Source organism: Canis lupus, chromosome 14 (genome assembly GCF_003254725.2).
Source record: "Canis lupus dingo isolate Sandy chromosome 14, ASM325472v2, whole genome shotgun sequence".
NCBI classification, from domain to species: domain Eukaryota; kingdom Metazoa; phylum Chordata; class Mammalia; order Carnivora; family Canidae; genus Canis; species Canis lupus.
The window spans coordinates 6,721,151-6,733,488 of NC_064256.1; the positions used below are offsets into that span (position 1 = coordinate 6,721,151).

The 12,338-nt window shown below is 36.5% G+C and overlaps 1 protein-coding gene across 7 annotated transcripts in view; it reads left to right on the plus strand.

Moving 5' to 3' along the window:
- Positions 1 to 12,338, plus strand: part of UBE2H (ubiquitin conjugating enzyme E2 H) — a 109,118-nt gene that overhangs the window by 57,161 nt on the left and 39,619 nt on the right. For 5 of the 7 annotated variants that reach the window (XM_025471632.3, XM_025471631.3, XM_025471629.3 and 2 more), the window contains exons 2-3: positions 7,015 to 7,091; positions 7,732 to 7,806. In XM_025471632.3, coding sequence (XP_025327417.1) covers positions 7,015 to 7,091; positions 7,732 to 7,806 — 152 coding nt within the window. Of the gene's footprint in view, positions 1 to 7,014; positions 7,092 to 7,731; positions 7,807 to 12,338 lie in introns of those variants that run through there. The other 2 variants (XM_025471634.3, XM_025471633.3) reach the window with 2 other exon arrangements.

A 12,338-nucleotide genomic window follows, 5' to 3' on the forward strand; every position in this document is an offset into this window, starting at 1 on the left:
CTATCCTTTTTTTTTTTTTTTTTAAGATTTTATTTATTTATTCATGAGAGACAAAAAGAGAGAGAGGTAGAGACATAGGCAGAAGGAGAAGCAGGATCTATGCAGGGAGCCCGATGTGGGACTCGATCCCGGGTCTCCAGATCACGCCCTGAGCCGAAGGCAGACGCTCAGCCACTGAGCCACCCAGGTGTGCCTTCTTCTATACTTCTAACTCCACTCACACTGGTTTATTTTGAGGCAAATTCTAGTCATCATATCATTTAATTAGTACATATTTCAACGTATGTCTCTAAAGGAGAAGGATTCCTTATAAACACAACCCCAAAAGTATTATTTTTATGATATTTTGCACATTAATGGGTTTATAGACATGCATTTTTATCAAGAATACTAGATAGTAAAGGTTGGCAAGTTTCTTCAACTTCTGTAGTGTGATTCATCTCAAGGAGAGTTGGAAACAGACTGGTCTGAACATAGAGAAAGCCGCTTCTACCTTTTGCACAGAAGTGCATTCTTCACCCTGTTCCCTTCCATGGACACAGCTCAGGGAGGCCACCCTCATTTATTTTATAAGCTCATTATCAGTAAACTTAGGAAACAATGCTGTCTGATTCCTAGGTCTTTGACCTGTTAACGTCAATCCTGCACCATAGGCTTTAGTCCTTGGCTCCCTTTCTGGAAAATACCAGAACTATATAAAAATCTTTTTAAAAAATCCCAATAGACACGTTTTGCCAAGAACGTCAGCTATCTTGACAGTTTGGCATTAACCTTCAAATATTAAATTGTGCAATCATAATGCCATTCAGGGAAAATAAGGTGGTGGGTGGTTGGCATTTTAAAAGTGAAACGAACTTGGATTCCCGGGAATGTTAATCATTATTCTACCGAAAATGCTGATAGTCCTTAATAGTGAAATGCTAAGTAGAAAGCTTACAGTATTTTGTGAATAACTTAGATTATAGGTGAGTAAAAAGTGGCTTTATGGGTTTAACATGTTTACCGGAACAGTATCTGAAGGATATTTTCTGTGTTCAAGTTTTGAAACTGAGAAAGTCGTGAAGAAACCTTCTAGTGAGTTCCTGTCAGTCTACTAGCCTGACCAGCACATCTCAGAAATAGATCATTATTTTTGTCATTGTAACCTGCCTTCTCATTTGCCTTCCTTGCCCTTGACTTTGCAGCAGAGAGGAGAAAGAAACTCGTGGCCTCTACCATAAATACACATGGTAACAGCAGTCAAGTAATTTTATATATTTTGTGGGCAGGTCATTCATTCGTGGTGATGAAATGGCTTATTTTTAATACACTGTTTTTCTTTTGACTAAAAAAAATTTTTTTTCCATCTGATTTAGTTGTCTGTACCGTTCCAAGGCAGCATAAATTTAGCATAGCTTCTTCATTTTACCAACTTGGTAGAGGTTTTAAAGGTTTCATTGAGTTTACTTCTAGTTTTTCACATGAAATAGACTGTAAGAACTCTTTAATTTACAGTATAATGTGTAATTGAGGACAGACCCGTATATCTGATGTGAAGCTTGTACCAGCAGTCGTGGGAAAGGGAAGTTTGGAGCACTGACTTCTAATCTCATTTCAGTATGACTTGGGGAAGGAAAATTTTCTTTGGAAAGTAGATAAAAGCATGGACTAACTCTCAATCATATCACAAAATGGAAGAAACCCAGATTTATTGCATTCACGTAAAGGATAGAAATATCTTCAGTTTTCTGGAAGAAACATCCATGTGGATAACTTTTAAATGATTAAGAGTAATTGCTATCCATCAACACTATTCCTAAGCAAATTAGTTCTGACCAATGGAAAATACTGCTTCTGCATATTTTTCTTTATTTTATATTTTTTTAAGATTTTATTTATTCATGAGAAACAGAGAGAGAGAGAGAGAGAGGCAGAGACACAGGCAGAGGGAGAAGCAGGCTCCATGCAGGAAGCCTGACATGGGACTCAATCCCAGGTCTCCAGGATCACGCCCTGGGCTGAAGGCAGCACTAAACCGCTGAGCCACCTGGGCTGCCCTTCTACATATTTTTAGATTATAAGATTATGACTTCTTCTGTTAAACTCTTTAAATCCTCTACCTTCCTCTGTTCTTTCATTATTATTGTGAATTTATTTGGTTTTGTTTAATGACTGGGATATCTTTACCTGTACTACTTTATCCAGTTGACTGCTTCTGTATACCTCAAGTTGAGCAGAAACATACATCAGAGGAGCTCTGGGTGTAGAGAGGGTACCAGTAAACCCTAGTGGACATAGTGGCAGCCTATTGTATAAGTGACTTACAACTCATTTAATCAGTTCTCTTAAATAAATATTTAATTTCCATTTTTAAGTTTCACATATTCCAGTAAACATTTGCATGTTTCAGATACACTGTCTTATTTTTAGAAAACTTTTTGTTAAACAATAGCATATATATGAGAAGTCCATAAATCTTTGTAGCTCAGTGATAAATGGAACAATAAATAAAGGTTTAGTCAGCACCCTAGAAGTCTCCCTCAAACCACTTTGTAATGATCACAGACCCTATCAGAGTAACTACTATCCTAATTTCTAACACCATTGATTCATTTAGCCTGCTTGAAATGTGTATAGATGGAATCATATAATGTGTGCTCTTTGGTATATGGTTTCTTTGACTATAATATCTGGGAGTCTCATATACTTACATGTTGCAATTATTTTTCATTGTGATGCAGTATTGTGTTGGGTGACAACCATAATTTATCCTTTTTTTGTTGATGAGCTTTTGGGTTGTAACCTAATTTTTGAATATTATAAATAGTGCTATGAACATTCTTAAACTGTGCTTTGATGATCGTAGCTATACCTATCTAGTGGGATAGTGCTCTTGGGCATAGGGTGTGCATATGTGTAGTTTTACCACGCCAACAGTTTTCCAAAGTGGTTGAAACTGTATCACACTCCCACCAGCAGTGTCTGGTTAATTTTTTAAAAATAACTTCATAAAAGTGAAATTTGAATAAAAGAATAAATTTATTTTGAGTTTTGGAACACAGTGCTAAATTTATCCTTAGGAATACAAATTTATACTCCACCGAACACTAAGTTTTCATCATCTCTTTCATCTTTATCAATTTATAGTGAAAAATGTTTTATTTTTAAACTAATCAGTTGAATTATTTATTTATTTATTTATTTATTTATTTATTTATTTATTTATCCATCCATCCATCCATCCATCCATCCATCCATGAGAGAGACACAGAGAGAGGCAGAGAGAGAGAAAGGCAGAGACAAAGGCAGAGACACAGGCAGAGGGAGAAGCAGGCTCCATGCAAGGAGCCTGATGTGGGACTCGATCCCTGGACTCCAGGACCATGCCCTGGGCTGAAGGCAGTGCTAAACCACTGAGCCACCCGGGTGTCCCTGAGTTGAACTTTTTAAAGCTTAATTTAGCCCATTCAGTTTTCTTGGCTGTTCTGGTCTTTGTCAAGGTGTTTTTTATTTTTCTTTTTTCTTTTTTTTTTGAAGGGAGGGACAGAAAAAGAGAGAATCTTAAGCAGACTTCACGCCCAGTGCAGAGCCTGACTCAGGGATCCATCTCACAACCCTGAGATTATGACCTCAGGTGAAGAGTTGGACACTTAACTGAGTCACCCAAGTGCCCCTCTAATTTTTCTTACTGCCTTTTTTTTTTTTTTTAAAGATTTTATTTATTCAAGAGAGACACAGAGAAAGGCAGAGATACAGGTAGAGGGAGAAGCAGGCTCCATGCAGGGAGCCCAGTGTGGGACTCATCCCCCCCCCCCCCATCCATCACGCCCTGAGCTGAAGGCAGACGCTCAACCACTGAGTCACCCAGGTGTCCCTCTTGCTGCTTTGTAATAACCTTTTATATTTTAATTCACATTTTTTGGTCGTATGCTATAATTTTTTCTTCCTAGTTCTTTGTTTTAATTTTGTCTTTTACAATATAAAAGTTTCAAATATCTGTGTACACTTATATCTGCTAATCTTTTCCTCTCTGGTTTCTGGCTTCAGTGTTACTCTAAAGAAAGCCTTTTTACCCCAAGATTATCTTTTAAAAAGTCTGTTTTCTTGAAAGGCTTTATTGTTCATACTTAATTTTGTTTATTGTAACTAGATTTAACTTCTAACTCAAGGTGTTTTTTTGTTTGTTTTAAAACAATTTTAATCTGTTGTACTTCTATACATTTTTTAAAAATTTATTTATTTGAAAGGGGGGTAGAAAGAGAAAGAGAGCATACAGGGGGAAAGTAAGAGGGAGAAGCAGACTCCCCATTGAACAGAGAGACCAATGTGAAGCTCTATCCCAGGACCCTGAGCTAAAGACAGACATTTAACTGACTGAGCCACCCAGGTGCCCCTGTTATGCTTTTATCTGTTACATTAGCATTACCTTTTGGAATATTTTGCCGGGTGTCAGAGGGTGACAGGTCAGGAAGAATTTAGTACACCAAAGTATTTATGTATGTGTCATTTGACCAAGTGAGAAATGAAGCTCATTTTCCATTGTAGTTACTATATGAATCCTTTCAGTGTGCATGCTATTAAAACAGTTTTCATTTAGAAAAGAATGAGACCTTCATTTACACATGAGTCTGCCCTCTGAGCTGCCTATTTGAGTCCATTAGTCAATATGCCTATCCCTGAGCCAATATACTATATGGTCCTCATTATTATGGTTTTAATTCTTGATGTTTAGCAGTTTCTCATCTTAATCTTTTTCTGTATGAATGTTTGGACATACTTGGGTATTTGCTCTTTTAAATGAATTTTTATCAGCATGTCAAACTTAGGATTTTCAATGACATGTCATTGAGTCTAAGTAATCTAGGAGATAAGAGATACCTGTGTGATACTGAGTTTTCGATCCATGAAAAGTGTTTTCTCCACTTATTGGTGTCTTTTTCTGTAGAATTAAGTAATGTTTACAAGTCACATGGTTGTCACATATCCTTAGTTTAGAAGGGACATTTTTTGTTAATAACATTAATATGACATGTTTTTAAAGTGTATGTTTTTTCTGGAGCACCTGGGTGGCTCAGTAGGTTAAGAATCTGACTGTTGGTTTTGGCTCAGGTCATGATCTCAGGGGCTTGAGATCAAGCCCTACCCACATCAAGCTCTGTGCTCAGATATGGGGTGGGCTTGAGATTCTTTCCCTTTTACTCTCCTTCCATCCCCTGCCTGCTCATGCATGTGCACTCTCTCTCAAATAAATAAATAAAATCTTTTTTAAATATAAAAAGAGATATAAAAATCTTTTTAAATATAAAAAGATTTTATTTATTTATTTGAGAGAGGGGATCCCTGGGTGGCGCAGCGGTTTGGTGCCTGCCTTTGGCCCAGGGCGCGATCCTGGAGACCTGGGATCGAGTCCCACGTCGGGCTCCCGGTGCATGGAGCCTGCTTCTCCCTCTGCCTGTGTCTCTGCCTCTCTCTCTCTCTCTGTGACTATCATAAATAAATAAATAAATTTTAAAAAATTTATTTGAGAGAGATAGAAGTGAGACACAGGCAGAGGGAGAAGGCTCCACGCAGGGAGCCCGACGTGAGACTCAGTCCCGGGTCTCCAGGATTACACCCTGGGCCGAAGGCAGGCGCTAAACTGCTGAGCCACCCAGGATCCCCTAAAAATATTTTTAAAAATGGAAAAGAATGGGGTCTAATTAGCATAGACTAAATGGTCTTCTTATACCTGTAATGGAGAGTGTTCAAGGTTCTTGAGCAAGGATTTTGCCAAAAATACACCTAGCCTCTGTTCTGTGGCCTATAGAACAGATAGGAGAGCCAAATATGTAGTTTCAAATCTTTAAAAATACTATTTTTCTCTGTGTAAGAGAAAAATTTTTAATTTCTTCAGCTTTTTCTTTGGCATAATAGTATTTGTAATTAAACTGTGATTTGCACTGCTGGTGGAGAAAGGTAAGATGAGTTTATCATATCTGGTAGTTTGGGGTTTTCTTGTTCTTTAATTTCATTGTGAGATTTGAGCCCCCCGCCCCGCCCCGCCCAGGGCCCAGCACCTAAAGTTCCTGAGTCATTATTTGTTTAGACCACAAAGAAGAAACATAAAACAGGTACCTATTAGACCAGTAGCCCTGTTCTCTATTGATAAGGGTTGTTTTGTTTTTTTACAGATGAATCTTAGTGTCTTAAAAGTATTTAAGAGTCTCAGGGACAGATAAGTTTTTGAGGAAGAGAGCACAGAATTACTCCTGTGATTAGAGCCTCAGAACACACCAGAAACAAGAGGCCAATCTAAATGGGAGGAGAAAGATTTGGAAGGGAGGGAAAGAGTAGGTGAAAATAAATACTACAGACAAGATTTAATTTTTTTTCCCCCTGGTCTCGCATTTAACAGTACTTGTAGCAAGGTGGTATCCAAATTATTTGATTATTGTCTAAGCCAGGAGGAAAATAGGTGGGGACTTTGCTTAAGTAAATCCATAATTTTAGGAGCATAGCATTTCTAGTTTAGGAGAATCAGTATTTTACTAAATTTTTGAATTTGACTAAAGGAAATAATGGAGTTTATGTTAAAGGTTCCCTGGGGGTAGATAGGGGAGAAGAGAACACAGAGGGGAGAAAAATGAAAACTAAGTGCCTGTCTTTCATTTACATTATCTACAAAATGCAGTTTACATGTTTTGCATACTTAACCCATTTAATCCTCATAGAAACCTTATGAAGTGGTATTTCCTGATTGACAAAGATAACAAAGGCTTGGGGAGTGAGCTTACATTATGTTGTGTGGGCTCACAAACCCACTACGAGGCAGTCTTAGTATTTGAACACCAGTGTCTGAATCTAAAGGTCATTGGCATACTTTTCACAAGAGTGTATGTTTCCTTCTAAATGACCAGAGTGACTATGTATATTTGATATTTTATCAGTTTCATATCAAATGTTGATACCACTTTACATAGCATATCTTGGGGATATCATCTTTAGTTCTTCCAGGTAATATAAAGCCTGTGTACTTTCCTTTACCTTCCACCTTAGCATTGAGAGTAAGCATGAGGTTACGATCCTGGGAGGACTCAATGAATTTGTAGTCAAGTTTTATGGACCACAAGGAAGTAAGTACATGTGTTCATATGTGTTCTTCTTTTTCAGTTTCTTTTTTTCCTCTACTCCTTAGTAGGTAGTGAGAGTATCAGTGACAGGTGGAGGTGTGTGTGGTATTTGAACAGTAAGTTTATTGGAACTCTAGAACCAGTGAGGAAATCTTGCTCTTACCATAATTACTTTATATTGCTTTTCTTTTTCATCTCTGGCAGTATTAAACACAAATTGTGAGTACTGTTTTTTTTTTTTTTTTTTTTTAATGATTAGCCACATGGATGGTTTTAGGGGAATGTTTTTTGTGTTTTCCTATTTTTTGTTTGTTTGGTTTGTGGTTTTTATTTTTTTGATGGGGAGGAGTCAACAGGGTAGATTGAAATAGGAGGCTATTACTTACCAACTAGTTCAGTAGTGTTTAATACTTTAAAAATCAAGTAAACTTAGAGGAGAAAAGAATCTTTGCTTATTTTCTAACTCTAGATCTTTTTAAGAAAATTATTTTAATTTAAACACAGAATATACCTCCCTGACTCTTGAAAGAATTAATTTGCAAGGTTTTCAAAAGAGATTAGGATTTAATGTTTCACTTACACTCGAGTTTATTTTTTAATGTGGAGACACTTGTAATGTTTAACATTTTTACTTTTATTTCAGCACCATATGAAGGCGGAGTATGGAAAGTTAGAGTGGATCTTCCTGATAAATACCCTTTCAAATCTCCATCTATAGGTATGTAACTACTCAGTTTCTCATACTAAGATGCTCTCTAGATCCTCCTTTGCTTTTGTTCACTTAAACTGTAGTTCACTTAAACTAGCAGTGAAATCACCCTTTGCCTTTCTACTCATCTTTTTAGCCCCCTGAACAGATGAAGAAAGTAGAGTAGGAGCCTCAGTGAGATTGTATAAAGAGGTACTTTTTCTTCCCTGTCATCTTCTCTCTGCCCTAATTGGTGATATTATTAACCCATCACCCCCATTAAGACACACAAATTTAGGTGTTTTACCATCAGACACTACAGAAGTATATCTGATTGAAGGTTGATATATTTTTTAAAGATTTTGAGATCGTGGAATGGTAGTAACTCAGCTAAGTTAAGCTAGCTTTTAAAATTTTAATTCTAAAGATAATTTTGAAATATTATAAAGTATTAACCAACTTTAAGAAAGAAGGAAAAATAAAACTGGAATATATTATGCATTCTCTGACAGTCACACTGAACCTCATGTTCAGAATTACCAGGGTTCATACAACTTGCTACTGCTATGGGCTCACTTTTTTTATGCTCATCTTTGGAACTAATTCCAGGTCACTTGGAGTTTAGACATCACACACCCACCCACCTTCCAACAACACCCTCTATCCTAGGATAATGTGGGAAAGGTAGGATCATCATAGACTAATTTTCAGTCAAGACTAATTTTCAATCAAATGTAGCAGCTTCTTCCCCACTACTTAGCTAGCTACCCTACTGCTTTCAAGCTTGGTGCTATTTAAAAATAATACAGAGCACTTGTGATTCCTTATGCTGGGAACCCTTATCGTTCATTTAGGAATAAATTGGTGGTTTCCTTTTAAGGTCCCTTGAATGGTTTTTCTAAGTTTCAGAAATGGAGAAGATACTTTATGAATGATTGAAATTTCCCCCTTGCTGCAAGGGTCTCTGAGTTGTAGGGTTATCAGGTGGTGAACTAGGAAGGAAGGGAGCTGTAAGATAATCCCTATGACTTACTACTACCTGTATAGATGAGGTGGCAGTCTTTCCCAATTCATTCCAGGGTAATGGAATTTGGTGTTACTTACCCAGCCAGGTAGGCTTTTCCTTCACGTTGTGGTCGCCTCTCCCATTGGTCTCTTCTTTCTATACAGGCATTTGAACCTTTGTGTAGTTAAGTGATAGGATCTTTAAATCCTTACAAATGGAATGTATAAGCCATATAAATTCTTTCAAATATATTTCATATATGTCCATTTGCTTAAAGACTAAAAATTGGCATGCTGAATCTAGTTTTGAGCCCTAAATTCCTAGTCAGAAAGAATAGCTGCTTAATAGTGAACTATAGAAAAGCAATTGCATATCCTGTAGAAATGCAGTTATTTCTCAAACCTTATCTTAATGTATTTTTCCAGATAATGTAATTATTTCATCATAACTTTTAAAGTAAACATGTCTAAACTTCAGGCATTATTTATTTATTAACCAATGACACAATGCCTATGTACTTTCTTAAATTAATGATGTAATATGAAATTGCTTGGGACAAATGACTAGGCTGATTTAACTTCTTCATAATTTTTTTTTTTTTTTTACCTTTCTGTGTGCTTTCAGAACTTGGTAATACCTACAGATGTGTACCATCTTCTCTTAGGGAAGTAGATCTAGTTGAAATATTTGTACAAGCTGTGCTTGTTTCCTCCAAAGGAACATTACATAAGAGAGTTATAATCAGTTGTTGGGGGTGACCCATTTTCAGGTCATCAACAATGTAATTACTGTTGAATTTGCTTTAAACATTTTGAGAGGTATTGGCTCATTTAGAATAGGCAACGTTTGCTTTTTGAGTTGTATAGGTAGGTGTAGAATTATATAGAAGGGCAAAGAGATGAGATAAACCCAACCTTAAGATTCTTTTTAAATCCTGCCTCTGTAGTATCTAGGCATACTCTTCTTCCTGAGCCAAATTTTGAGCTCTTAAATAGTAAGATATGCAAATTTAGATTAAGCATCCTTACTCCTTAGATCTTGGGAAAAAAAAAATATATATATATGAATATAATATACATACACATTATGTAAACATTTGTTTGCTGTTTACTTATTGTATAAATGGTCCATATTCTTAGGAATTTAAGGAGGTCCAGGTGACCAAAAATAAAGAAAAATTTAAAATGTCTCCTAATCCTGTCCCTCAATGGATATCATTATTTACATTCCAGTATATGTACTTTAAAGCAATTTTCTTTTTATTTTTATTTTATTTTATTTTTTTTTAAATTTTTATTTATTTATGATAGTCACAGAGAGAGAGAGAGGCAGAGACATAGGCAGAGGGAGAAGCAGGCTCCATGCACCGGGAGCCCGATGTGGGACTCGATCCCGGGTCTCCAGGATCGCGCCCTGGGCCAAAGGCAGGCGCCAAACCGCTGCGCCACCCAGGGATCCCCAATTTTCTTTTTATATTTCAGTATTTAATCAATGTAATTGGACATGCTTATCTTTTGGACTTTCCTCTAAGTTGTATAGTTTTCAGTAGTTACCCTATTGCCTGAGTTATAATTAAAAATGTCCTTTAAAAACAATTTATATTATCATACAAGTGTTTTGTTTTTTCTCAAAATAGCGAGAAAGCTATCTTGAATTCTCTTTGGGAAGAAAAGGAACATAAACAGACTATTTACATAGGGAATATAAAGAGGTTATGAACTTTCTAAATGCCATCGTTTCAAGCATGTTAAGCTGATCTTTTGGAATGTTACATTCTTTTTGAGTATCATTAGTGTTGATGTTTATGAAATCATCTTGATGCTTTGAAGCTGGATGTAAATTTTTGAAATGGCTAAAGGTCATTTAATTTCACAGAATAAGATGAATGGAAAAACTGAGTGACATAGTTGGAGTGTAAAATGATATATGATTATGAAATTGGCTTAAGTTTAAGGATTATGATTTTGTCATGAACTAGCCAAAGCAGCACTTTCAAAGAGAAATTATAAAACTCCTCTCATCAATTGTAACATCATTGAAATATTTGCATAGCTTTCCAGAGAGACTGCTTAGAAATAAATCATATGTAAATCTTTAAGTTCTGATTTATTTGAAAGTTCAGACTTTATCTTTTTCATTCAGAAACATTCCTAGAATGCTAGTATTGCTGGTGTTACCAGCTGTGTAGAGTTAGGAGAGTATGCTTCATTAGTGGACTGGTTATCAGGAAAGAGTACTTCTCACTCTGGTTTTCCTTGACCATGAGAATGATACTCATCTGAACCGTTGTTTCCTTTTCTAGAAAGTGAGATATTAGAATTAAGTGAACTCTGCATGTTTGATACTGACCAGTATATTAGATCCTCAAGATAGATGACCTATCTATTAGGTAATTAGGAAGGTCACATAAGGCTCTCAGTAGTTAGGAGATAAGACCAGTGTAAATAAAATATTGCATGGTATTTAGTGACAACATTTCATGGATTCTTAGGAGAGGTGTGAGTTAGTGCCTCAGTTGGGGAAAAGAGTGTGTGTATGGAAGGAGATAGGCTTTTACGAGAAAGATGTTTCATGTGTTGAGAATATAGTTTTTGGAAAGCTTCAGAGATGTGAAAGTGCATAAAGACTTTAGATAGAAGTAGCATTCTTTCAAAACCCCAAGTAGGGATCCCTGGGTGGCGCAGCGGTTTGGCGCCTGCCTTTGGCCCAGGGCGCGATCCTGGAGACCCGGGATCGAGTCCCACATCGGGCTCCTGGTGCGTGGAGCCTGCTTCTCCCTCTGCCTGTGTCTCTGCCTCTCTCTCTTTCTCTCTGTGTGACTATCATAAATAAATAAAAATTAAAAAAAAAAAAAAAAAACCCCAAGTAATCCGCAGTCCATGAAGATTTTGTTTTATGCAGAGAAGTTGCTGTGGAGACTGCCATATGCCATACTTCTCCAGGTTTAGTTTCCAGCATGTGCTTATCTATTACGAGAATGCTGTTAGAAAGTCAGAGAAAACACAGACTTGCAGTTGCTGTGGGGTTGAAATAAAGATGATTGATACACAAAGAGGGTAAAATAGAGCAGTTTTGAATAAAAATTTAAAAGTACCCATAAGCATAAGATAGAAAATGGTTTTATGTCTATTCCAAAGAATGCATATTTTTAAAAGTGGGAGATATAGGACTTGTCAGATTGGCAGGTATGATGTAGCCAACATAGCAGTATATGTGGTTTGATGAAGATTTTATATCCTTTGAGTGCTTTTATTTAAGTTATCTTAAGATTCAGAGAGATGCACTAAGATTAATGTACAAGAGTATGCATATTGCAGTGTTATTCTTAAAACTTTTATTTTTAGAAGTTTGAAGCACCCTAAGTGACCCAGCAGATAATAGTTAAATTATGGTATAGCTTAATGGACAGAATGTTTTACAGTCACTACTTATGTTTTAACCCCATCTTTAAAAGAACCCACAGGAAAATGGTAACCTTCTATAGTGTGACTTGTATTTTGTTTCCTTGAAATTTCAGGTATGAATGGCAGAATATCGATACAGTTATCCGTGGCTG